At 39.7% G+C, this 27,011-nt stretch overlaps 2 protein-coding genes across 7 annotated transcripts in view; both read left to right on the top strand.

The window, feature by feature from the left end:
- Positions 1-12,394, top strand: part of col4a6 (collagen, type IV, alpha 6) — a 141,164-nt gene extending 128,770 nt beyond the window's left edge. For 2 of the 3 annotated variants that reach the window (XM_028474429.1, XM_028474426.1), the window contains 23 exons: positions 963-1,070; positions 1,199-1,417; positions 1,501-1,659; positions 1,992-2,000; positions 5,384-5,554; positions 5,628-5,771; positions 5,867-5,989; positions 6,148-6,329; positions 6,403-6,466; positions 6,560-6,634; positions 6,939-7,046; positions 7,137-7,244; positions 7,323-7,394; positions 7,473-7,592; positions 7,671-7,787; positions 7,862-8,023; positions 8,123-8,221; positions 8,312-8,467; positions 8,549-8,665; positions 8,753-8,944; positions 9,040-9,211; positions 9,291-9,405; positions 9,480-12,394. In XM_028474429.1, coding sequence (XP_028330230.1) covers positions 963-1,070; positions 1,199-1,417; positions 1,501-1,659; positions 1,992-2,000; positions 5,384-5,554; positions 5,628-5,771; positions 5,867-5,989; positions 6,148-6,329; positions 6,403-6,466; positions 6,560-6,634; positions 6,939-7,046; positions 7,137-7,244; positions 7,323-7,394; positions 7,473-7,592; positions 7,671-7,787; positions 7,862-8,023; positions 8,123-8,221; positions 8,312-8,467; positions 8,549-8,665; positions 8,753-8,944; positions 9,040-9,211; positions 9,291-9,405; positions 9,480-9,740 — 3,053 coding nt within the window. In that variant the 3' untranslated portion in view covers positions 9,741-12,394. The remainder of the gene's footprint in view (positions 1-962; positions 1,071-1,198; positions 1,418-1,500; positions 1,660-1,991; positions 2,001-5,383; positions 5,555-5,627; positions 5,772-5,866; positions 5,990-6,147; positions 6,330-6,402; positions 6,467-6,559; positions 6,635-6,938; positions 7,047-7,136; positions 7,245-7,322; positions 7,395-7,472; positions 7,593-7,670; positions 7,788-7,861; positions 8,024-8,122; positions 8,222-8,311; positions 8,468-8,548; positions 8,666-8,752; positions 8,945-9,039; positions 9,212-9,290; positions 9,406-9,479) is intronic. The other variant, XM_028474428.1, reaches the window with a different exon arrangement.
- Positions 12,395-13,460: 1,066 nt separating this feature from the next.
- phka1a (phosphorylase kinase, alpha 1a (muscle)) overlaps positions 13,461-27,011 on the top strand; it is a 38,185-nt gene continuing 24,634 nt past the window's right edge. For all 4 annotated transcript variants that reach the window (XM_028474026.1, XM_028474025.1, XM_028474024.1 and 1 more), the window contains exons 1-12: positions 13,461-13,733; positions 16,313-16,471; positions 16,575-16,622; positions 19,368-19,536; positions 20,413-20,495; positions 20,589-20,669; positions 22,754-22,852; positions 22,945-23,091; positions 24,845-24,898; positions 25,027-25,149; positions 26,013-26,108; positions 26,282-26,389. In XM_028474026.1, coding sequence (XP_028329827.1) covers positions 13,656-13,733; positions 16,313-16,471; positions 16,575-16,622; positions 19,368-19,536; positions 20,413-20,495; positions 20,589-20,669; positions 22,754-22,852; positions 22,945-23,091; positions 24,845-24,898; positions 25,027-25,149; positions 26,013-26,108; positions 26,282-26,389 — 1,245 coding nt within the window. In that variant the 5' untranslated portion in view covers positions 13,461-13,655. The remainder of the gene's footprint in view (positions 13,734-16,312; positions 16,472-16,574; positions 16,623-19,367; positions 19,537-20,412; positions 20,496-20,588; positions 20,670-22,753; positions 22,853-22,944; positions 23,092-24,844; positions 24,899-25,026; positions 25,150-26,012; positions 26,109-26,281; positions 26,390-27,011) is intronic.

The following is a 27,011-nucleotide window of genomic DNA, read 5'->3' as shown; positions in this document are numbered from 1 at the left end:
TGTCCATCAGAGCACTGCTACACGCACAGCTACTCCAAGCTAAACATGCACGCCAAAAGATTCACCTTCAGCATTTCTAATGAGCTAAAATTTACCAGTTTTAGACGGGACAAAATGTGTTACATTTAATGATATTTTATCCTTGCTGTCCACTGCTTTTCTTGGAAGGATGATGGCTGCTGCGTCGCGGAGCAAATCAGCTGTGTGCCGCGGTGTGCACGTCAGCTGCAGCTTGTGAAATGAAACTCTGACAGACGTCAGAATGATGTCCACACTGGTCAACTATTTTAACACTGTGTTCAACGTAAAGCCACAGTTTGATCACACTACAGTGTAAACAAAGTGTAAACAAGTATAACATTAATGACAGATGATGATAATGGCTAATGCGCGCTGATCATTTCTGAATATAAGAAGTTAATAAAATCAGGCTTTCCATACAAACAAACTTTATTCTGACGTTAGTATGAGGGGAAAAAGAGATATTTTAACTGCTCAGACAAAAAAATGGGGCCGATCCTCACACTACAATACATTGTGAGCCTAACTACCAGCATGTTGACCAGCTCCTTCAAAGCACTAAGCTTGATGAACATTAAAAGTCTCAGTTGACTAACTTCAAAAAGTTATGTACAAATTAGTTTTTTTGTACATGTTGTTTACATGTTGTTTTATTTTATTTACTTCAGTATAAATAATAATAAATCACTGAAAAAATTATGATAAATCAGTGAATAACTGATATGATGTGCATTGTTTTTTGGAATCGTGACATATTTCTAGCAGTTAGGATTCAATTTATGTGTTTGGATAAGGAAAATATTATAACTGTCACTTTAGAATCGCAGTACTTGTAAAATCAGCATTGCAGTTTAAATAGATAGATACATACATACGATAGATAGACAGATAGGGTAGATAGTTAATTTTGCACAAACTCAAGCTGTTCTGTTTCTGGTCAGGGGGCAAAGGTCAGCCAGGCAATCCTGGAGGATCGGGACGTCCCGGCTTTGATGGCCCCAAAGGAGAGAGAGGAGATCCGGGTTTTGGAGGCCAGCCTGGACCTCAAGGTACAAATCTAGAGAGTGATTTCCCAGAATGGAAGATCGCCTCTAAAAAAAAAAGGATGGGATGATTCCCATGTGCTTTGGAAAGTTCAGCAGTTCTTCACTTCTTTATCTCCTGCTCGGCTTTTTAGGTTTCCCTGGACCCAGAGGAGACCCCGGCACTCCAGGCATCCCTGGACAAGGTTTTGATGGAGCCAGGGGTAAAGATGGTTTCCCTGGTCGTCCTGGTGCCAAAGGCCAGCCTGGAGAGGTTCTGGGAGCCACACCAGGAGCCCCTGGACAGGACGGATTACCTGGACCACCTGGAGACAAGGGCCTGCCTGGAAATCCTGGTGGACCAGGATCACCTGGTGGGTTAAATGTCTAGATATTCTACAAGTCAAAAATGCATGTTCAGTTGTCAAAGATGTTGTTTCTTTCTTCTTTTGGTCAGGTTTGGATGGACGTCCAGGTTTCCCCGGGCTGAAAGGAGAGCGGGGACTCGATGGCAATCCGGGTATCCCTGGACTTCCCGGTCCTACATCTGAGATAACTGGTGGCACTCCTGGTCGGCCTGGACTTCCTGGTCCCAAAGGGCTGAGCGGACCACCGGGTGAGTGTTTCAGGAATATCTGAAATTGTATCTCCTATTTCAAACTCATCATCTCTGAGTATTTACTGTGTCTGGATGTTTGATTATGTTAGTGACCGCCTCTCCTTCTCCACTCTTTCCTCCACCATTCACCGTTTACAAATCAGACACAACACTTTTGCCCATTTTTGTTCATTAAAACTTCACCCAAGAGATTTGTCCTGTCTTTTTTCTGTTTTGTATCTCCTTTTCTCTCCTTCTTCCTCCACACCACCCTCCTCCTCCCCCCTATTCTCATCCATCCTCTCATTGCCTCCATGCTTTCCTTCTTGGTGTTGGGTCATTCGCTGTAGGCTGCCAAGGTGAGACACTCTTTCTCCCATCCTCCATCCATACCTCCCATCCTTCGCCTCCAGCCTCCATCCTTTTGCTGTAGTTAATAGTTTCTTTAACTTCTAATGGCTTAAACTCATCTACACTGTGAACTAATGTCCATCTCAATAATTAGCTCAAACCTGGAGTCCTTGTTTGGGTGTGACAGGTACTTTGTTCCCAAAAAAGTTATTTTTTATTTTATTATATTATTATTTTGGTCAAAATAAACAGCTAAACCTACTTTGTCAGTTTTTACTTTCTCTGAAGCTAATTTACACTGCCTGTAACAAAGGGCAGTCAGTGCAGCCTTCTGTCTAATTTTATGCTGCCCCCAAAATACACAAAATGACTAAAAAAAAATATACAAAATTACAGGAAATGACAACAGAAATGCACAAAATCTGTCATAACAAGCAAGATGACAACAAACATACACAGAGTGATAGAAAAACACACTAAATTACTTTAAAAACTCCCTGTTCTTTCCTGTGTTGATGCTCAGATTGTACATTATTCTAAATGCTGAAACGAATGTTGATAATCAATTAGAAGGAACTCGATGTGAACTATAGCACTAGCTAATGCTAGTTAACATGTTTTCATGAGCTATCTTTTCAAACGTAGGTCAAGAAAAGTTATTATTGAGATTTTGATAAGACGGCCCCTATAAAAGTTTGTTTACTAGCAAACTGTCAGACTGATGTAAATTCACATCTTTTACCGCGTAGACCATATACAACACCCCTAGACACAAGTGTACAAACTATAAAAACTGATACATTTTAAGATGTATGTGAGTCAAGACTGTTTTTATCCAGGAACGGTTATGTCAGCTGTTAGGTATTTGCAAGTTTCTTTGTGTTTATTATATTATAAATTTATATGACTTTAAGACATTGTTCTTTTTATTTCTTGGTCATAAGGTAGTTTTTGGTTGTGATTAAATCACCTCTTCTTTATTTTTATACTGTTTTCCAATTTGGGGATTTTTTGTTTCAGGCGCTTGAAAAGCCTACGGCTCCGCCTATAAATAGGCTGGGCCTGGAGTGCGCGCGCTCTCTCTCTCGCTCATTCACTTGCAGACGCGGAGCTGGGCGGAGGTCTGTTCCTGCTCCTCCACCTGCGCTTCTCTTTTTGGGGTTTAGGTATGTTTTGTTTGTTTCTGATGGGACCGGCTGTCCTGTTTTCGTTTTCAGTTGGTTTTCAGGAGTAGATTGGGTTTTCTTTCTTAGTTTGGATGTGGTACTGGCTTCTACGGCCCTGTATAGGGTTGGCCCAGTACCGCATCTTTTTCTTCTTTTTGGCCGGCCCACCAGGTAAACTTTGTTTAAAGTTCATTAGTTTAAGGATATGGGATGGTTTGGGGTTTTTTGTGTCCTTTATTTGTGTTTAACATTATTCTGTTCTTCAGGTTCCTGAGCTTTTTTCTTTTTTTTTTAGGAGAAGTAAAATAATAGTTAACAGTCATGAATAAAAGTTAGAAAATCCTAATTGTTTTCCCGTGTCCTTCCTAATGTGTTTATTCCCTTTTCGGGGTGTAACACAGGACTGAGAAATAGGAATTGCTAGCTTTTAGCACTAGCATACAACAACATTCCCCCAAGTTAAAGTTACTAAACCCTTTTAATCATTGTTGATATTTGTCATAATGTGTAATTTAAAGTTAATGTAGCAAGTTGTGTTGGAGTTCAGAGTGCCTTCATCCAGGGATGCCTATCGCACTGATATCTCATGTCTTAAAAACTTGGTTAGCTAGCATTTAGCATTAGCATACAGCAATATTCTCCAATACTCAAAGCACTAGACAGTGCTAATTATTGACTATACTCTGAAAATCCTAATATGTTTTAATGCAATCTAACGTATTAAGAAGTGTACACTAAAAACACGAGCCTTGAAATCCATGAGAAGTCATCAATTACTTTTTTTGCTAGAAATGTGTCTGTTACACCTCATTCAAATACTTCAGTGATTGCTTGAATGTGATGGGTATTTTTCTTGAAAACACTTTAACAACATATAATCTGGTACTGATGTTTGTGTGTCAAAATTCAAACTAACCTACTTTTTTTACTTTACCCTTTGCATCCAGCAACGTTCCAAAGTGGTGCGTCCAACGCTGTAGGTTTGTGTGGAAGCTTTTGTTGCTCAAGTGCTTCAGTCTAAAATGGCTTTTCTTACACTCTTAAAAGAACTACATGTTCTCATCACATCCAAACTTTGCACTCAATCAACAATTTGCCATTTTACAGTCTTAAATCTTGGATGTGCTGAGCATGGGTTCTGTGTTTAAGAATGTAAATTGCAGTGTGCTGCCCGGAGGATTATTTAGCTGATGAGCTTTGCTAATTCTGTAATTATGCCACAAGATCCTGAAATGAAATGCTGTCACTACCTAATGAAGGTGATGTAACAATGTAAGAGAACGGACGTCAAGGGGTGCCCGTTACACAAATGTGTACACAAAAGTACCTCCTCCCTTCCAGTAGGTGACACTACAGATATTTTATCTCGTTTTCGCAACTCCCCATGTAATCCAAAAAGAACAGAAGAGGAAGTTTGTTAGAATAGTGCTTAAAAAAGTATGTATTCTACGCCTGTTTGCTTGATATGTGTTGAGAGCTTCGCAGTTTGTAATGACAATAACTTAACTTGACTCCTCTTCCCAGAGCCAAAAAAAATCAAAAACATGGATTTTTAGCTCCAAAAAAGTGAGACTATAAAGGAGTGTTTGCTGCCTTAGAGAAAAATTCTGGTAGAAAAGTGTAATAGAGTCCATCAAACTAATACTGATATTGATACATCCAATAATAGTAGAGTTGAGACCCTTGCCATTCAGTTGTTCACCATTTTGCCGAATCATATGTCATCATCATTGCTATGAGGATATCAAATAGCCCTAATTTTTTGACAGCTAAGAAATCTAATTAATGTTATCAATATCAAATTTAATGTTTCCCTCAAAAAACACTACTTAGCTGTTGTGATGGATAACGCTGATAAATTCCCACTGAAAAGCTTTTGGTAATTTGTGCTTTATTGGCGCCTAATATGAAAATGGTAGAGTTTGGGTTTGGCACCCCATTTAGCATTTAAAAAAAAGAGTTGGCACCCCTGACAAATTATACGATTACATTGTATTACATACGTTGCCAAATCGTGTGTTTAATCAATAGCTTCATAGGGTTAACCGTTCTGATCAGGTAAGTTGAAGTAAAGATCAAATAAAGGTAAAATGTTTCTTTATTTCTTCATATTTACTTGTTTTGACTTCTGATTAAGGATCATGTACATCCAGATTATTACTGATTATAAGCATTCTTTCTTGCTATCACAAGCATTACTTTAAATGGAAATCTAAAATTGTCAGGTTACCCTGGTCGAAAAGGAATCAGAGGAGACCCAGGCTTCCAAGGACCTTCAGGAATGAAAGGAACTCCAGGTCTGCCTGGGACACCAGGCACACCAGGACCAAGAGGACCCCCTGGACCTCCTGGACCAGGAACTGTCCCAGGACTACCAGGAATACCAGGAGTGAAAGGTCAGCTAGAGTAGATACTTTTGCAGTAAATGTTGTTTCGAAGTGAATAACTGTGTGTGTGTTTACTGATTAGGTGAAAGAGGTTTCCCAGGACTAATAGGCTTCCCAGGGCAACCGGGACGTCCTGGTTCTCCAGGATTTCCTGGAGGGAAAGGATTCCCTGGAGACCCTGGACGAGATGGATTTCCTGGAGGTCCTGGATTTCCAGGACAAAAAGGTAAAGGACTATGAACAGATTCTACAGAGCTGTAAAAGTCATCAATAACCATGATCAGCAGAACCTCAGACTTCAGACTTTTCTGACTTTTACAGGTGAGAGAGGATACTCGGGACCTCCTGGCTTGCCCGGATTTCCTCCTTCAAGTGAACGTGCGGATAAAGGAGATCCTGGATACCCCGGTATTAACGGCCTTCCAGGTTTCCCTGGTCCTAGAGGTAAATATGCTCAGCATTTGAAAATGTTTCCTGTCAAATATTAATCAATCCAATCCCCATCATTTATCTCACGGATGTATAGCACACAGGAAGAGGGTTTGAGTTAAGTTACAATATTTGTGACTAATGAAAGCAATCGCGTGCATATTGTCTCGCAGGTGACAAAGGACTACCAGGTCTTCCAGGCCGTCAAGGACTTCCAGGACGTCCCGGATATGCTGACCAGAGTAAAGGGCAGCCGGGTGATCGAGGCTACCCAGGGCAGCCTGGAGGTCCAGGATACCCTGGACCAAAGGGAGAACCTGGAATCATGGGGTTTCCTGGCACTTCTGGAGAAAGGGTATGAAACTTACACAACCTTTCAACCCACAAGGAATTCTGATGTGATAATGAGTGTGTGACAAACCTTTCAGGGTGACGATGGCCTACCTGGATTCCCTGGTGGCCCTGGAGGTTCTGGTATACCAGGCTCTAAAGGCGAGTTCTCACTTCAGAACATTAAACTTTAACACCTATTATCAACAATGCAAGGGAAACCTAACTCACCTAACTCTAAGTTTTGTTGTTCAGGTCAACCTGGAGAAAGTTATGGGTACCCTGGAGGACCAGGAGCTAAAGGCCAGCCAGGAGACCCAGGCTACCCCGGTAAGAAACATAGTTTTTGTTCACTGGTTATCAATAATACATATACATCTATTATTTAGCCTTTGTTGTTCTAGACTACCAATTACAGTTTGATATTTGTGATAGGTTCAACCCTATGTTGAACCCTTTAAGCCACACCAAACCACTAGCTTGTGTTTTACGATATTTGCATAAAATCTGAGGGATTGTTTTCTGAGCTGAGTTCTGTTTCTGTTTGTTCTTCTTGAAATTATCACTTACAACCACATCTAGATTGATCTTTGAAGTGGTTCATTTCCTCATCACAGTATTTGTTTCTTTTCAGGTGGTCGTGCCAATGATGGCGCACCCGGTGACAATGGCTTACCAGGAAATTCTGGTTTCCCCGGAGCTAAGGGAAGTCGTGGTGAAGCAGGGCGACCTGGAATAACAGGTGAGGAATTTATCTATGGATAAACTAAAGGCTGGCTGCTGTGTGTTTTTCCTGATATCAGCAAAAAATTTTGGCTCTTCATTTTTGCAGGGGCACCCGGTTTTCCTGGGCCAAAGGGTCTAAATGGATTTCCTGGTCGAAGAGGAGGAGATGGAACCCCAGGCTTGCCAGGAGGTCCTGGAGGTCCAGGAGTCAATGGTGAAATGAATAAACTACTATGGCATATAAGATCTGAGGGAATGAGAGCACACTCTGACAAACTTATGTTGTTCTCAGGTTTGCCTGGAGCTCCTGGATTGGATGGTCTCAATGGCCTTGCTGGACCTAAAGGCTACCCTGGGACCCCAGGTTAGGACCTTGTTTTTTTTGTTGTTTTTTTTTTTTTTAGAAATGGCTATGAGGGTTTAAACTTGTGTCTGTCTCCAGGAAGTACTATTGGAGGTCGCCCTGGGGCCAATGGCATTCCAGGCTTAAAGGGCGAACGGGGTGTTTCTTATCCTGGAGGTCCAGGCTTCCCTGGACCCAAGGGAGAGAGAGGAGAACCAGGTAAGATGGACACCAAAAAGATTATAAATAAGGATTTGGAAACTGGGTAACTAGTTACTACTGGTTTATTTGTTAAAGGTAATCCTGGACTTAATGGCTTCCCTGGTCGATCTGGGCTTCCTGGACCAACAATTGCGTCAAATGTTCCTGGACAACTTGGTGACCCTGGCCTCCCTGGGCTGGATGGCGAATATGGTACAAACATGTCTTGGCATGTTTCAAATCTTTCATCTTTCTTTTTCAACCACTTCTCTTCTTGTTTCTTCAAGGCTTCCAAGGACCTCCTGGTCCTCCAGGGCCACCTGGGCCAGGCACTGCCCAAGGAGACAGAGGCGACCCTGGAGTTCCAGGTTACTCCGGATCCCCTGGTAGAAAGGGCGAGCCAGGATTACCTGGAGGTCCTGGACTTCCTGGCAGCAATGGTTTCAAAGGTGAAGTGCAGTTCATATATTCCATTGAAAAAAAACACAATGTCTTTTGGTGTATTTTAGAAAAGCCCAACATAAATCATTGTGTTCCTGCTTCTTTAGGAGAGAGAGGTGAGTCTGGCTTCAGTGGAGGTCCAGGTGTCAAGGGATTCTCAGGGGATCCTGGTTACTTTGGTAGTCCAGGACCAAAAGGATTTAAAGGTATAAATACATTGGTCTGCATCACAATGATGAGATTATTACACTCCACATGTTGACACTCATCCTTGTTTTTCATCCCTCCCTTATCAGGCGCAAAGGGGAGTAAGGGAAATCCTGGACACACACCACTACCAACCCCACCAAACGGTGACCCACCGTCCTTTGGAGACCCGGGTTATTCCGGTGAGATTGGACTTAGCGGTGGCCCTGGAGATGCTGGTCAGCCTGGCATACCAGGACGTCCAGGTGAGTGTCAATACCCAGTGAAGAGCAGATTATTATTAAAGGAATGCAGGAAACCACGTGAAACATTTATTCCTTTTTCAGGTACAAAGGGTCGTCCTGGTTCTGTTGGAAAACTCGGCAGAACTGGATCGCCCGGTCCCCAAGGGCTTTTGGGAGATCCTGGACCACCTGGTTTTCCTGGCCCCACTGGAGAACAAGGTCAGGGACCAAAACCCCAAAGACTACTGACAAAGATATTATGTTTTTTGTTTTTTGTCTATTTGCATCTTCTTTGATTGTATTCAGGTCTCCCAGGAAATGTTGGTCGTCCTGGCATTCCTGGCAGTGTTGGCCGCAGCTCGAGCATTGGCTACACTCTGGTCAAGCACAGCCAGAACTCCCAGGTCCCCATGTGTCCTCAAGGCATGGGCAAATTATGGGACGGATACAGTTTGTTGTACGTGGAAGGCCAGGAGAAGGCTCACAACCAAGACCTCGGTATAAACCAGTTCTTATATCAACTCATGCATCGTTGTCGAAGATTTAAATGTCAAGGTTCAAGGAATATCTATTATATCTTCTTTGCTTTGCAGGTCAGCCTGGGTCATGCCTCCCCAGATTCAACACCATACCCTTCCTCTACTGCTCTCCTAATGAGATCTGCTACTACGCCAGCCGTAATGATAAATCCTACTGGCTCTCCACTACTGCCCCAATTCCCATGATGCCTGTTGCTGAGGAGCAGATCCGACCTTATATCAGCAGGTATGTTTCATCTGTAACTCTGCTTCTGTCATAACCCAATAGGCGTGTCACTAACTATGATGATGTATGAACAATGCAGGTGCTCAGTATGTGAAGCTCCGTCTCAAGCGGTGGCCGTCCACAGTCAGGACTTGACCATTCCAACCTGTCCTCCAGGATGGAGGAGTCTCTGGATTGGCTACTCTTTCCTCATGGTAGGTGTTATCTGACAAACATAAATTCAATGTTCAAATCCTGCTTTTTGATTTGCCTTATTTCTTGACCACAGCACACGGCAGCTGGTGCTGAGGGCGGCGGTCAGTCCCTGGTGTCCCCTGGTTCTTGCCTGGAGGATTTCCGTGCCACTCCCTTCATAGAGTGCAACGGCGGGAAGGGTACATGCCACTACTTCGCCAACAAGTACAGCTTCTGGCTGACCACCGTGGATCCCACCAGGGAATTTATCACTCCACCGGTGCCGGAAACCCTGAAGGGAGGCCAGGAACGCTCCAGAGTCAGCCGATGCCAAGTTTGCAGCAAGCTTTTGTAGTAGGCGGAGGTGACGGGTGGTGAGAAACATCTGGAGATGAGTCATCAACACAAAGTGGAAGAGAGGTTGATGATGATGGTTTAATGGAAAGGAACATTCGACTGACTGAAATGTATACCTCTCTCCTGCTTCTCAAACAGTTTCAGAAAGAAGTCAAGCTACACCTGGTTCATGTTTTTAGTCTGCTTGATTTATTTTAGGATTGATGTGCTCAATAAGTCAAGTAAGAGAAGCAAGAGGGAGCAATTGGAGGGAGAAGGGTTAAAGTATGCAGCCCCCTCTCTCCATTATCACTGACAATTGGTGCTATTGTGTACGTCTGTGTTTATTTTGTGTCTGTTTTCTCGTGACCGTTCTCAGCGAGAATCATTCTTGCTACCTCGGAGAGTGCCGCCGTCTCTGTTTTGAGACCGCTCCACAAAAACTCAAGGGCTCACTGTACGCGCACTTCGGTTAAGTCGGTTCAGACTGCAGAGTCGAATGTTCGTTCATTCATAAAAGAGGTTCATAGTATTCTCTGGACTGCTTTAACTGAAGCAACCGTCAATATTAGCATATTAGCATTTCTGGCTTACACCTTTCATTTTGTGAAACTAAATACTGCAGTTGGTTTGAAAGTAAAGGACATTATAGTCAAACCCTTTTATTTGAGATTTAGCATTTACAGAAGCTGAAATCTATGAAAAAAATAGAAGAAATATTGTGCAACTAATTTTAGCAATATCATTCTGTGCAGGGATATTGTACTATCAGATTTCTAATTAACGATTATCGCAATATCCCAATAATCGTAATGTTGGCCTCAAAGCATAATTGCCTAAATTGTGCCAAATTGTGAAATCTGCTCAGTCATTCTCCCTTAAATCTGTTGATTCACCGTGCATTATTGTGCAAAAGATATGGCTGAGGTAACTGTACTGTGAGGCAAACAATATCATCATGAAATCAACAAACGTACATTTAGAGTTCACTTTTTTGGGGTTAGGGTATCGTGTGTTCATCGTGTGAGCAGTCGTCACCTGGGAGCTACGCTAAAGTTACGGCTAATTCTGTGTCATGGCGTAGGGTTAGCGTTTCGTAGCAGTGCTAAAAGAAGGAGATTGCAAAGCTCACGTTGTGTTTAATTGACACGGGATTACGATATCACCATAGGCACGTTTTTAAAATTTCACAGTTATAGTCGAAACCAGTATAATGCGACAGCCATAATTCAACGTACGGTCTGGAAGTGTTAGCATCTTTAGAACAAAACAGAATATGTGCACTTCATTAAAACAATGTAAGCTAATATAATTTATTGTTACTGTAGTTTCTGGTTAGCTGGCATGATAGCGCTAGCAGTAAAGAAAGCAAGAGGGAAAAAAAAGCTTAACAACAAATAGAAGACGTATGCTAACTCTGACTAGCCTTATGTGAGTTTGGTGATTCCAAAACCTTTATTAGTGACTCACGACAACCTCTGGTGGTACAAAGTGGTATTGCAGATCTGGTCTGTTAATGGCTAGGTTGGTAAACTAAATATTTCCACAGAAAATAACACAAAAGAGAACTGCTTGACATTTACATTTTGCCAGAAACAACAAAACTTACAAAATATTTCAAACATTTATTGTCCATCAATTCTTTTTTATTTTTCTTACACTTATGTTATTACGAATGTTATGTCATTAATTATGTTTGTTATATTCTTATACAAATAACAATTATTAAAAAACATTGTACACCACAAAGCTACTGAAAAAGGCTCATGAATACATTATAAGCATGCAGAAATAATACTTTTATGTATTAAGTTTGCTTTATATTTTACATTCTGACTCGTTTGGTGCAACAAAATCTGGACATTTACTTTGAAAATCAGCATTTTTCCTCTCATTGCACTGAACTCAGATGCTCTATCCAAGTAAAAAAGGGTTCATAAATCAAATAAATATCATCACAAAGCGTGTTTTATTTAGTTTTTCAGACTAAATAACAAACCTGATTCCCCCGTTTATTCTGGCTGTACATAGTTTATAGCGCTGATTATTTTAAGGCTCTTTTTTTTTCTTCTTCTTGTTTTGACATCCTTTACTGTCCATAGTTATCAAAATGCTGTAAAAGATTGTATTTTTTTCCATCCGATAAAGTCATTTCTGAGTGTCGCGTTTGGGTCGTGACACTGGGTGTATCCGTGTCCCCGGGCGGCGAAATCGACTGCATGACTTGTAACCACTATGACCAATGTGTTCCCAGCATGTTTTTTTTTCCTGCTGGAAGCCCCGACTTCAGACAGTTGCCACCGTTTGTTTTTCACAGTTTTTCACGTCTTTTCTTGTTGTTTTTGTAATCTAGTTTGTTAATATTTTAAGTCTTGATACTATCCTCTGGTTTTATTTACTGAGATGGGCGGGAACGGGAAGGTATGAATGTGTACATTAAATTTTATGGAGAGCAAAAAAACCCTTTAGGATGTTTTTTTATATGCAAAGTATATTCACTGCTGATGATTCCATACCAGCTGTTGTTAAAAAAAACCCAAATGTTATTACATTCTGGAAGTTAAAGATCTGCAGTTTTTCCTCAAAGAGGATCCATAACAGCAATAACATGCTCTTGACTGAAATCTGTATTTCTATGCTCACACACTTGGAAATAAAGATTTTAAACTAATATATGTGTTTGAATAAAGTGCCTTTTTTTTTTTACATGTTTCCTCTAACAACAGCACATTTTTCCATATTGGTGGAAAAACTGATACCGATGTCGACTGATCTCTTTCTCATATATACCAAAGCGGATTCTCGGGCCAATTTTGATAGAGGAAATAATTTTGGGCAAATCAAGAATAAAGTGGAAATGTCAAGATTAAAGTAAAAGAGACAAGATTAAAGTTGAAATTTCGAAAAAAAAACTCAAAGCACAATATTGTGATAAAAGTCAAAGGTTTGCTTAAAAAAAAAGAAAAGTAAATTATAAGAAAGCAGATTAACTTCCGTAGGTATTAGAGCCAAAAGATGGAGGACATAATTTTGGTCAAATGAAATAATGGGCATAAAAAAGTTGTGAATGTGGTTAAATTGGCAGAAATAAGGATTAAATATGGTAAAAAAAAAAAAAAAAAAAGAGGTTAAAAGTGACGATAATATATGTGACATTAGGTAGTAAAAGTGATGGAAAAGATTTATAAGTGCTGAAAATGTCTTGAAAGTGGAAAAAATGTGCAGAAAAAACATGTAAATTTGATGGAGAAGTGTCAGAAATGGGAGTAATGCAGCAAAAATGCATTAAAAGGAGCCAAAATATGTCAAGAAAAAGTGATGAAAATAGGTTAAAATGTAGCAAGTTTGGTGTAGTTTCATAAAAAGGGTAAAAATAAGCAAAAATGCTCTCAAATTGTTCCAAAAAAATTCTTAATTTTTTGAAGATATCTGGTGACCTCCTACCAATGTTTCATGACCCCAAATGGGATCCCCCTGACCCCAAGGTTGAGAACCACTGACATTCCTTTGACATTATCAGAGCCGTACATATTTGATCATTTATTGTTCATACGTGGAAGTGCAAACTAGAGCACAATTATGATTAATGTACTCATGTTCCTTCATTTTTCTACGTGTTCTAAAAACAGGCAACTGTATTTTATTTTCTTATCTAATTTGGAACCCACTCATCATTTCCCGTTTTGCTCTTATTGTGAAAGCTCCGAAGCATCCGGTGCCCCTCTCGCCCAGGCTCAGGTTACCTTCCCCGGGCTGAATGTTCGCTACCGCCCCGACGTGCAGCTGCAGTTCTGACCGCCTTCAGGAGGCTGATTATCGGCAAACACAGCGGTTTTCTGCCTTTTTGCGGGACTTTGGAGGATAATATGGCGCCAGTGTGAGAAGTTTAAGCTAGTTTGTGTGTGTTTTTGAGGCTAAACTTTAAGCTGAAGTCATGAGAAGTCGGAGTAACTCCGGGGTGAAGCTGGACAACTATGCCCGCGTCGTGCAGCAAACGATCCTGCGACACCAGGTGAGTCAGCACCACGGTTCTTCTCACACAGTCCATAAAATAACTAAATACACAAACTCTGAGGGAACATTTCAAAATAACTGTTGTTTTATTTTTTTTTATTTATTAGTGCTGACGCTGACGTGAGGCCATATTTTGCAGGTGCACAAGACGGAAAGTGGTTGTAGTGCACGTATTTTTATTTTTAGATATTTAATACACTTGTAAAACATATAGATATACTTATCAGTAATATTTAATGTTTTAAATTGTATATATAATTTCAAAATATAAAATTATATTTTATATAGTTTCACATTATAAAATGCCATATACTTAATTTTCCAATGCAATCAAATGACTAAAATGCCTGAAATTATGAAATATGAAACCACATTGGCACAAATAAATATTTGTATTTTTTATTTTTACGTATTCAATCCACATGTAAAATATATATATGTGTGTGTTTTATCAGTAATTTTTAATATTCTAAATTGTATATATAGTTTTTGGGCACATAAATAAATATTTATGTCTGTATTTTTTATTTTCATATATTTTATCCGCATGTAAAATATATATTTTGATATATATATTTCAGCAAACATTTTATATAGTTTCATAATATCAAATATCATATTAATATTTATTTTCAAATGACTAAAGTATTGAAGTTATGTAATATTATAAACCACACATGGGCCCATAAATACATATTTATGTTTGTATTTATTCTTATTTATTTATTTAATCCACATGTACATTTTTTTTTTTTCAGTATTATTTATTATTTGAGTATATTTATGTATTTATTTTTCAATGCAATCAAATAACTAAATTCTAAATAAAAAAAAATGTTGAAATTATATAATATGAGACAACAAGTCCAAAAAACACATGGGCACATAAATAAATACATAACCAAAAAAAAGTCAGTTTCATGCAAAAAAAAAAAAAAAAAAGGACGTACATTAAAAATATAGAATACATAAATAAAATTTAAAAACCAGATTCATATCTATTACATGATCAACATTCCCAGATGTTTTATCAGTAGCTGAAATGTTCAAAAGCTTTTTACTGCTGTGACTCCATTGTTACCATGGTAACACTCAGGGCCATAGTTTTGTTCTTGTTTTTTTGTTTTTACTCCTCAGATATATATATATATATATATATATATATATATATATTCTATAGGCACTCACACACGTGCTTTTGTTTTGAAAGAACTGTCACAGTTCCACTTGTCTGTAAGGGTTAAACTGAATGTTTCTTCTTTGTGGCTTTAGTTGCTTCATTTCCCACATGGTGGTGACAGTGACAGCAGGAACAACTTATAACCCTTTGATACTCTACAGGAATGTAAAATGACTGACAATTTATATATATATATATATATATATTTATACAAATGTTGCATCTTTAAAGCTAGGGTAGGCGATTTTCTCCAGATACACTTTTTAAGTTTTTGGTTGAAATTGTCTTCATGTCCTGACAGAAATTAAGATGTTTTGTGCTCTGAAAAAGGAACAAAGAAAATCTGTCTACTGTAGCAGCTGTAAACCTGTAATAACCGTTTTTTTAACCAATCACGTCTCTCTGTCTCCCTGCTCGTTCTCGATCCCTCGCATGCACGAGCTCACACCGAACACGCGTCACCGCTGACAGAGTTAAAACAGAGTTTTTGGTCACTTTTTTTTAACATATATAATGGTAAAGTTTGTTGTTTACTTACTGCTGAATGAGACGACGACGTTTCTACACGATACAAGTGATGAGCAGCTGAGCTCCTCTTCTGCAGCAGCTGTGCGCATGCATGGGAGTGAGAGGGAGCACAGAGGGGAGGGGCGAGGGAGGTAAAGGCGGAGCCGTCGGGGTGGCTACATTCAAAATCATGCTAGCTTTTGAAAATCGCCTACCCTACTTTAAACACCAAGAAGCAGTCTCTGTGTCAGTGAGGTAATCAGCACATGAACATGTATTAGCGTTTAAAGGCAGATTTCAAACATCTGACAAAAATTAATTTATTGAAAAAATACACTTAATGCATCTAAACAGCATGGAAATGTTGGTTTGGTTGTTTTTAACAATGATTTATTTGGCTCCGTGAGGAAAAACTGATGTTTAAACATTACATTGATTCCAATACTTGATTTTTATTTCATATTTTTTTTAACAGTTTTTCAGATCCTAAATTTTTTAAATTTTTTTTTTTTTTTTTTTTAAATGAAAATTGAAACAAACAGTTTGATGCACTGTAGTTTTTTAAAAAAATAATTAATACATCTGTGAGGATCATATGTGAAGGAGAGTCTGAAGATGAGCTGTAGCAAGTTTAGTGTCAGTTTAACAAACAATGTTTTAGAAATAAGTTTAATATGTTTTACAGTTTGATTTGGGGCGACATTTTGGTGAAAGTTGCAAATCTGTTGCATATGTGTGGTTGATTTATTGTGAATTCTCAAAACTTTGAATTTCCTGTTGAATTTTTGCATACAGGAAGTTGAATTTCTTCAGAATAAGATGCTGGATGAGAAATAATTAAGAGTGGCTCAAATGAGGGGGAAATGACGATAAACTGTTGATTGCCCCAGGACCCCGTCACAGGTCTCCTCCCAGGTAGTCCTGATCAGCCTGATGCGTGGGTCAGGGACAACGTCTACAGCATCGTGTCAGTGTGGGCCCTCAGTTTGGCCTACAGGAAGAACGCAGACAGGGATGAAGACAAGGCCAAGGCCTACGAGCTGGAGCAGGTCTGTCTGTCTGTCTGTCTGTGTGTCTGTGTGTCTGTGTGTCTGTGTGTCTGTGTGTGTGTGTGTGTGTGTGTGTGTGCTGACATTTCCCCGTCCTTTGCAGAGTGTGGTGAAGCTGATGAGAGGAGTGCTGCAGTGCATCATGAGGCAGGTGAGATGTTCACCTTTGACTTAAAGACCGTGTAAAGCAAATTCAACCATTAAATAGGTCATAAATGTATTCCTTAAAACATGTAAAAAGTCATTCAACCATGTATGAAGTAATTATGGAACTATGGCTTCACAAACTGTGTTTCACATTTTTGTGTTCAGGATTTAATGGGTGGGTCAGAAATCATAGCCGTGTTATGTAACAGAGACATCATTAGCATTAACCCAACCCTGCTGCTGAATAGGAGTGTGACAATATCTCGATATGGCGAAATATCGCGATATTTTTCGCACGATCGATTATCCATATGCTCACGCTATTGATTTTTTTAAAAAAAATGTTTTAAATTTTTTAATTAAAAAAACAAAACAAATATATATATATATATATATATTTTTTTTTTTTCTTCAAAACCTTTTCTGCTTTTTCACTAAAATGTGCAGGTACGTCTTCACAGAAATGTTGTCACTGTTTGTTGAAGGAACCAATATATTGTTTACTGGAATATTGCTCTATAATGGTGTCACTGGTAAGAAAGACCCTATTTTTTATTTCCATAAAGCACTATTGGAGACACTTATTTGTTTACATTGGTATGTTGACACTTATTTACAGAAACGTTGCACTAAAATAGTGTCACTGTTCATAGGACACTTTTTCAATTTCTTGTCTTTCAGAGATATAAAATAAAAATTGTATTTTTTCATTTAATCTTTTTTCTTGTTATGTCATAGATTATTGTAGATTGATTTCTGACCAATATATCGATAATCACAGTATCGTCATATCGTGAGATAATCATTATTGTGAGCTTTGTATCGTGTATCGTGAGGTACCCAGAGGTTCCCACCCCTACTGCTGAAGCACATCAAACATCCACGGTCTCCAGCAGGCGCAATTCGGTCCCTAGCTGAAAACAAACCACATATTGAGACTCAGGGGAATAAAACGCGTTAGCTGGTGCTACATTTACAATGAAATGAGCACTTTTTTTTTTACACCGCGTTTTTGTTTTTCGCCTCTAGCGGGCGCAGTTTTGACTCGCCCTGTGAGGGATGCACATATTCGGACTTGGGCGCAGCAGACTTTTCCACTGATTGGGGTGTGAAAAAAAAATAGATTTTACAATATATCGCGATTATTTGGGTGCCGATTTTAAACTGACTTTTATTTATTTTTTTAAAGCGATTTAAAGAAAAAAATCTTCTGATATTTAATCAATATTTTTCTTATTGTATTTTTCACATTTTTGTGTACATGTGTTTTCTACTGCTGGCTGAGACATTGCACAGCCATTTATTTTCATATAATCTGTTCAGATCAGTGTTTAAACTGACACAATAGGATAAATTATATTTTTCTTATTTTTGTGCAGTGTCATTAATGTTCTCACTTACAGTTGTTACAATGCCGTCATTATGTTGTCATGGTTACTTTGAGACTTCTACACAGTAGTTTCAGTGAAAAGAAACTTGTTGCACTTTATTTTATGATGACAGTGTGTAACACTGTATTTAGTTTTTTTTTTTTAGTGAAAATGTGCAAAAACACTAATAATAAATAATAAATAGGATGTTTTGAAGCAAATAGTTTTGACTGAATTTGTCCTCTAATGATCAATATCTTCTGATGAACATATACAGCAACTTGATTTTTCATCTCTACGTTTAATTTTTACATTAACTTAGAATATTGCGATATATCGTGATACGTATACCAATACTCACCCCTACTGCAGATCTGAGCACTTATGGATTTTTTGGTCTTTCACACTGCTCTCTCCCATAGGGTTCGGGTTAATACATGGAGGCGGCACCCTTACCGCGCTTGGGCGTGGTTCCAGCGCCTCTAACTGACACGCCCCCAACGTTTCAGAGCAGAGAGAAGTGCTTGTTTTTAATGATATTTAGACCTAATTTTATATACATCTTTCAAATTTGTCACAGTGGTCAATGACATGTGTTTCTGTGGTGTGACAAACTCATAACACACATTTATTTCTGCTTTACTCAGACTTTAAAGAACTAAATAGAATATTTGACCCTTGTAAATAGGGATGGATACCTTTCACATTTGAGCCGATGAATCGCTATCAAATGATACCAATTTTTGGTACTTTTCTGTGGTAATAAATGGTGAATAATAAAATCTCACCCCTAGTTCCAATTTACCATATTTATTTCTCATAACAAGCTTTAAATATAATCAATGTTGTGGCAACATTTATTTTTTCACAAATTTCTTCATCATGATAAACGTTGTAGTTTCTTTTTTTTAAATTTTTTTTTTTTATTTAAATAATTTATGCATTATTAAATAATGCACAAATTAAAAAGCAGCCACTCCAAATTCAGAGTGTGTGCCTGCAATGTTGTGTTCAGGTACTGCACGGGAACTTTCCAACTCCCTCCCTCACAGTCACAAGGTTGCGTTCAGGAACCGAAACATGGTATTGTTTGATTTTTTACGTGAATCGGTACCAGGTTGTACTGAAGGAGTTCATTCGGTACCTAAAAAGGTATCGAATTGGGTAAACATGTAAATAATTGAGTATATCCTCCCCCATGCCAGTAGGTGGCAGCATGCAGCACAACAACAAGACTCTAATGTGACGAGAACTGTGTGATGTTGTGCTGTGATGTAATTCATTCTAGTTTGCATCACCTTATCTGCACGATTCTCACATTCTCTACACATGCTAACACTGGTTAGCATTAGCACAAGTTTATCCGACTTTCTCCTCAGCTGGACAAGGTGGAGAAGTTCAAATACAGCCGCAGCACGTCGGACTCGCTACACGCCAAGTACAACACGCACACGTGTGCCACGGTGGTGGGAGACGACCAGTGGGGACACCTGCAGGTGGACGCCACCTCCCTCTTCCTCCTCTTCCTCGCTCAGATGACGGCGTCGGGTACGTACGGTACATTTCTCTGCACTGTGACCAATAGAAAGGGGAACATGGTGCAGTAAATGAACTGGATTAGTGTGAAGAGCAGAATGTTAGTGGCTGTTTTATACTTGTTTTTAAATACATTGCTGAATGCAAACATGTACGTCAAAATAAATGCTATTTTTGTGTTTTTTGTTGCATTGTGTTTTTGTAGACATTTTCTATGAGTCATATTGTGTATTTGTAGTCGTCTTGTCTGTTTTTGCAGTCATTTTGTGTATTTTTTGTTGTCGTTTTCAGGATTCCTTTTGTCTTTTTTGGTGTTAATGTGTTGTAATTTTGTGTGTTTTTGTTGTCGCTTTGTGTGTGTTTTGGAGGCTTTTCTATATTTTCCTGTCGTTTTCGGTTTATTTGTTGTCGTTTTAGGAATTTAGAAAAAAAGAAAAAGGATTAATCTTGTCTGTTTTTAGTGTTAATATGTGTAGTTTCCCCTCATTTTGTGTGTTTTTGTTGCCACTGTGTGTGTTTTCGAGGCCTTTGTATATTTCTCTGTATATTTGTTGTCGTTTTGTCATTTTGTGAATTTAAAAGAAAAAAGTATTCTTTTTGTCTGATTTTGATAACATTTTCTTCTCATTTTGCGTTTCTTTTGAAAGTCATTTTCTATATTTTTCTGTCATTCCCTTTTTATGTGTTGTTATTTTGTCCATTTTTGTTATCGTTTTGTGAATTTTTCCACATTTTTTTTGGTAGATATTGTGTCTCTATCAGTTTAATCTGTCCATAGATGGGCCTTCCTGTATTTCTTGTTTGTTAGCGAGTCCTCTAAATCATTGGATTCTCACTAGTTTCCTCTTTAATCTGGTTTTGTGTTACCATGTTGTGTAACTCCTGCAGGTCTTCACATCATCTACACTCAGGACGAGGTGGACGTGGTCCAGAATCTGATGTTTTACATTGAGGCAGCTTATAAAGTGGCAGTAAGTGCTCACCTGTCCTCAGTCTCACTCCTTATGTTTTTATCAGCCCCTGGTCATCATCTTGCTCCTCCTCCTCCTCCTCTTCCTCTGCAGGATTATGGGATGTGGGAACGAGGAGACAAAACCAACCAGGGCATCACTGAGATCAATGCCAGCTCCATTGGCATGGCTAAGGTTAGCTAACACACATCCTGTTTTTAATGAGCGCTGACGTCCTGAGGGACAGAGAGAGACCAAACTAAAAATGTCCGACCTTTACGTTGACCTTTAAATGGATTCCACTCTCCTGGATCAGATGTTGAAGGCGAGTCCACACGTGGGCACGGGTTTGTTTCCCAGATGGTGGATTTAACTAAGTCCACCTCCGTGATCTGCATCCTGCTGGGTTTAGGGTTTAGGGGAACCCCAGGGGTTAAAACTGCGTCCCTGTTTGTGATTCCTGAAGTCTGGAACAGGTCCAGTCGTGCTTGTCCTTGGCAGGCGAAGAGCAGGAGGTTTCAGGTTCACTGCAGTCTTCCAGGAATGGCCTTCACTCAGAAATAACACGCCACTCGTGTTCCTCAAGCACTCACACACTTGAATTTGGAGACACTGCTCCGTGTGTGTGTGTCAATGTTTATCATTCAAAACGCCAATTTGCTTCATATTTCATGACTTTTCCTAATTTGATGGCTACAATTAATGTAATTTTTTCAATATGCTGAACGCATATCGCACGCATTAGTGTTCCTTTGGGGTCAATTTGACCCCCAACTGTTTTAGCTGTGTAAACTGTCTAGAACTCATATTTCTCGCATGGTATTCCCGCAAGGACATTGGTAGTTCATGCAAACTAATGGTACGTTCACACCAAATGCGTTTCAGGCGTCAAAACCCGTGCCTCGCTCTTTGGGGAGGGGCTTCTCTGTTGCCGGTGGTGTTCATACAATGGATGATACAGTATTGTGGCGATCAACGTTCATAATTCACCCAAAGCCTCAAAACGCGGCGCACAGGAGGCGCGGGGCGCACAGGAGGCGCGGGGCGCACAGTGGGAACTCTCAATGCTCCGAGAAGCGTGTCCACCATATATTGTGTATGTACTCCTGACGCGTTTGTTGTGAACGCGCCGTAAGGGCGGAGCAAACATTTAAAAGTTTATCCTGATGGTGGCCCTAGATTAACAGGGCAAAGGTTTCATTATCAAGGGGTTATTTATGTATTCAACAAATAAAGTGGTTGACACAAACAACTTGGTCGACTATTTTCAGAAAATAATTTTCTGGAGGCATATATCCCTGGGGTCAATTTGACCCCAAGGTCAAATGTTTTTTGTTTTTTTTAAAACTGACAGTCTACCATCGAGCTGTAGAAACTCAACAACACTCCCTCCTGCACTCATGTGGTGTTCACTCTTAACCCTCCTATTATCCTCAAATAATACTTTTGTTTGGTTTCACAGCTAAAAGGGGTCAAATTGACCCCAGAGGAATACAAATGCGTGCAATATGTATTCAGCACATTGAAAAATATCATCATGGCAATTTTATGCTTAATCAACTGTAGCCACCAAAAGTATTTTTTTTTTTAATGATAAACACTGAATGGGGTCAAATTGACCCCAAGGGTAATAGGGGGGTTAAAATTCAACTCTACAAAGGATTAGGTCCTTACAGCTCGCTGGCAGACTTCCTCAGTTTGAATACAAAAGCCTATTATCCTCTATATCACTAACACATTATACCCTTGGGGTCAATCTGACCACAGGGATATTTGCCTCCAGAAAATGATTTTCAGAAAATTGTTGACCAAGTTTTTGTGTCAGGTACAGTTTTCACGGCTAAAACAGCTTGGGGTCAAATTGACCCCTGAGGAACCATTAGCACATTGAACAAATAACATCATGATTATTTTATGCTTAATCAATTGTTGATGATAAACATTGAATGGGGTCAAATAGGAGGGTTAGGGATGTATCCTATTATCCTCTATATTATGAACACATTTTACTCTTGGGGTCAATCTGACCACAGGGATATTTGTCTCCAGGAAATAATTTTCAGAAAATTGTTGAATAAGTTTTTGAAATATGAAGCAAAAAAAAAAAAAAAAAGTCAGCTATTATTTTTTTAATGATAAACCATGAATGGGGTCAAATTGACCCCAAGGTTATTAGGGAGTTCAGAATGTATTGAGGTAGTTTGAAGCCTGTTCTTTGTTGGGAGGGAGCGTGGGGGGAAAGGAAACACACAAACACAGCACAAACGTGTGTGTTCCAGGCAGCTTTGGAGGCGTTGGATGAGCTTAACCTGTTTGGAGCTAAAGGAGGTCCTGGGTCTGTGGTTCACGCGCTGGCCGACGACATCCAGCACTGTCAGGTACGACTTCTTTAATCACCTCACACTCCCAGCATCCTCAGCCACACCTTTTTCACCCCATGCCATCGTCGTCTTCTCCTCTTCCTCTTCAGTCCATCCTGACATCCATGCTGCCCAGAGCTTCCATCTCCAAAGAGGTGGAGGCCGGAGTCCTGGCCATCATCTCGTACCCGGCCTTCGCTGTGGAAGACCTGAGCATCGTCAACATGACCAAGGAGGAGATCATCTCCAAACTGCAGGTACACAACAGCCAATCCTGTTCAGGCAACATGGAGTGATGCAAAATCACAGCAGGAGCAAAGCAGTATTATTAACAAGTGTTCCCAGCATTCCCACTACGGCTGAAGAGGAGCTCCAGGTTGAGCAGGAAAAGCCTCTATCTGTATTAGAGATTGGAGATATTATCGGCCGATATTTGCCATAAAATGCAGTTGACATCAGTATCAGTTTTTCTGCTTGTATCTAAATTACTATGATATCAATAACGTATTGGTCAAAATCAAATTGGAAATGATTCATCCATTCATCCAATTATCTTCTTCTGCGTATCCGTGGTCAGGTTGCGGGGGCAGCCTCTCCTGGGGGGATCCCGATGCATAAAGGTTGCATGCATAATTGTTGTTCTCGGCTCCAGCTCAAACTGTGCGACTCAGACGCAGAGCCTGAATGTGTGCAGCTCATGATTCATGTTCTCACATTGTACGGACCGACACTCTGACATGATCTGACTGCTCACACTGTGCGTTCATACACGACACGTCGAGGTCTTGTTTCCGGAAATGCAACGTACAAATTAGAAGAAGAACTCTGAAGCGTCACCATTAAAACAGACGAAGAAGAAGAACCCGGAAGTGGAGAGACACTCGCAAATCTCAGCAAAAAGAGCTTTAAAAAAGAAAAGACGGCGATGTGATGGACCAGGAGCTGGACAGACGTGGGCAGTACATTCTGTCAATTTTACAGCCGACCTTTGGTGTTCACGCATGCGCAGTGTGAGAGTTTGAGGTAAGCCGGCCCGTGGCGCTGCTTCAACTGTGAGATACCCTCACAAGGAGCGACTGGATTTCAAACATGTTTGATTTCTTAACAACCATACGATTGCTGATTGGGAGCTGGTTGTGAGGTGGTAATTGCTTCTCGTGGCCCCATGTATACGACACCATGCATAACACGCGATCTAGCAGAGACTCGTCCCAATCCCAAAAATAGATGCACGAGTCAAAAATTGGCTAAAAATGGGCCAAAAATCACGCAGTGTATGCCTGCCTTTAGTTTCTCCCATGTATCCTGGATCTTCCTTGTGGTCACCTACCAGTGAGACGTGCCCTGAACGCCTCACTAGGGAGGCGTCCGGGGGACATCCCAAACAGGTGACCAAACCACCTCATCTGGATCTTCTCTATGCGTAGGAGCAATGGCTCTACTCCGAGGCCCTCTTGGATAACCGAGCTTCTCACCCTGTCTCTAAGAGAGTGTCCAGACACACTACAGAGGAAACTTATTTCGGCCGCTTGTACCCACGATCTTGTGTTTTTCAGTCACGATCCAAAGCTCATGACCATAGGTGAGGATAGAGCAGAATGGGTGACAAAGGGGAGTCCTGGCAAAGTCCGACCCTCACTGGAAATCAGTTCGACTTACTGCCGGCAATGCAGACCAAGCTCTGACTCATCTTACAGGGAATTGACGGCCCTTATCAGGGGGTTCGATACCCCATACTCCTGGAGAACCCCCCATAGCAATCCCAGATTGACAGGGTCAAATGCCTTCTCCAAGTCCACAAAGCATATGTGGACTGGTTGGGCAAACTCCCAATTGTAAATTAAGTGTTGGACTGCATTACTAATATTGAACATTTCTAATTCTGACTATAATTATTTGCTGTTACTCGTTCACAACGGTAAATACAAATCAGCCGGCTAAATATAAGGTAGACCAAGTGTCAGAAAAAGGTTTGGACTTTTCTTCTTTAATGTGGATTTCTCTCTTCAGGGACGTTACGGCTGTGTCAGGTTCCTCCGAGACGGACACAAAACACCTAAAGAGGTAAATAAGCAGGAAACGAGCAGAGTTTCCCTTAAAGCTTTCAGGGTCGCTGTTAGTCTAACGTAACAAACTTTTTTGAGGAAAAATACTGGATAACGGACAAAGAAAAAACTTTGTGTTTGTCGAAGGATCCAAACAGACTTTACTACGAATCAGCGGAGCTGAAGCTGTTTGAGAACATTGAGTGTGAGTGGCCTTTGTTTTGGACGTACCTCATACTGGATGGGATCTTCATCAACAGTCCTGAACAGGTGATTATCAGGGCAAGGTTTGCACAGAGATGACACTATCGTCTGCATATAGACGTATTGGATGGTATCTAAGGCAGGGGTTCTCAACCTTTGGGCTTTAAGAAACTAAGAATATATTTAGAACAACTTGAGCCGATTTTTGCTTATTTTGACCCTTTTTCTGCAACTGTACCAAACTTGCCATATCATAACCTATTTTCATCACTTTTGTTCTCCATATTTTTGCTTCTTTTAATGCATTTTTGCTCCCATTTCTGACATTTCTTTTTAAATTTCAATGCCTTTTCTGCACATATTTCCCACTTTCAAGACTTTTTTGGCACTTATAAACCCTTTCCACCACTTTTCCACCTAATGTTGCATATGTTGACCCATTATTGTCACATTTAACCTCTTCTCGCCATATATCATGCTTTTTTTTTTTGCAAAGTTAACCATATTCACAATTTGTCATGCCCTTTATTTACCAGTTTAAACTAATTATTCCAATATTGATACTTTGAACCTTATTTTTACCACTTTTTCTGTCTGTTTTTGGTGTTACTTTATGTGTTTTTTTAAACTTTCAACCAATTTCAGTGGTTTTTAGTAATTTCATCACCTTTTCCACCATTTTTGGTCACTTTTAAAACATTTTATTTCTGATTAAAACAAGTATTTACATCTTCAAGATAACTATATACTATGGCACAAAAAACAATAAACTTTGTGGGTAACAGTTGATATTATTCAGAAAAATAAATAAATGTGGTTATCACAGATTTGTAGAACAAGGTAGAGAACGCACACTGTTGTCACACTGTGGATGCACAATCCGTACGATTTTTTAGGTTGAAAACTTGTGATATTTGTTGGTTTTTCAGGTGCAGGAGTATCAGGAGGCGTTGGAGGGAATCCTGATCAAACAGAAAGACGGGATTCGACTTCTGCCAGAGCTCTACAGCGTCCCTCCAGATAAGGTCAGCCTGCGTTTATTGTGTCTCAGGACGAACGATTAGGTTTATGTATCATGATCACGAAAAAAAGCCAGTTACCAAATGACTTATTTAAGAGTGAATTACTTCTGTGTTATTTTTGGACATTTCTAGCTCAGTGCATGTCAGGGAACCTTCACACTACTTGTGTTCTACAGGTGGAGGAGGAGTGCATGAACCCTCACACCGTGGAGAGAGTTCCCATGGGAAAGCTGCCTCTGAAGTGGGGACAGTCTCTGTATGTTCTGGGAAAACTTCTAGCTGAGGTAAACCAACAACTTTAAATACATTTTTTAACTCACGAAGAGGCTAAAAATAAATGAATAAACCTCTGACAACCCTAAAATAATGGGAATAAATCAGATTAAAGGAAACCAAAATGATGACTACATCTGACAGGACTATAAGGTAAGACATGATATAATCAGACAGGATAAGAAAGGTTAAGCTAAGTCAAAATGGGATATGTTATAAGATAAGTTTGGATGGTCTAATATCTCATCTTAAATGATCTAACTGGAACATATCTCAACTTAAGTTATCCTATCATATAATAGGTTAATATAAGATGAGTTAGGATTAGTCAAGATGTGATGTGTTAAGATGAGTATGTAAAGAAGAGATAACTTAGGTTGAGATGTTAACATAATGAAAAATCGCTTTTGAATGTTTTTGCTACAGTGATATACATTCCTTTAGCCTCATTCAGAGGGTAAAAGTTGAACAAGTTCTGTTTCCTCCCTCCCTTGTTATTCCACATTATGTAAAAAGTCAGCTCCTAACAGATGAGTTGGATTTTTTTCGCCAGATGGCATCACCTAGTGGAAACTCCTCCTCCTGACAATCCTGGCTGCTCCTCCCCATATGAGAATGTTAGCTGCTCCCTCT

Source organism: Gouania willdenowi, chromosome 18 (genome assembly GCF_900634775.1).
Source record: "Gouania willdenowi chromosome 18, fGouWil2.1, whole genome shotgun sequence".
NCBI lineage: Eukaryota > Metazoa > Chordata > Actinopteri > Blenniiformes > Gobiesocidae > Gouania > Gouania willdenowi.
This window is presented reverse-complemented; position numbering and strand designations above follow the sequence as displayed.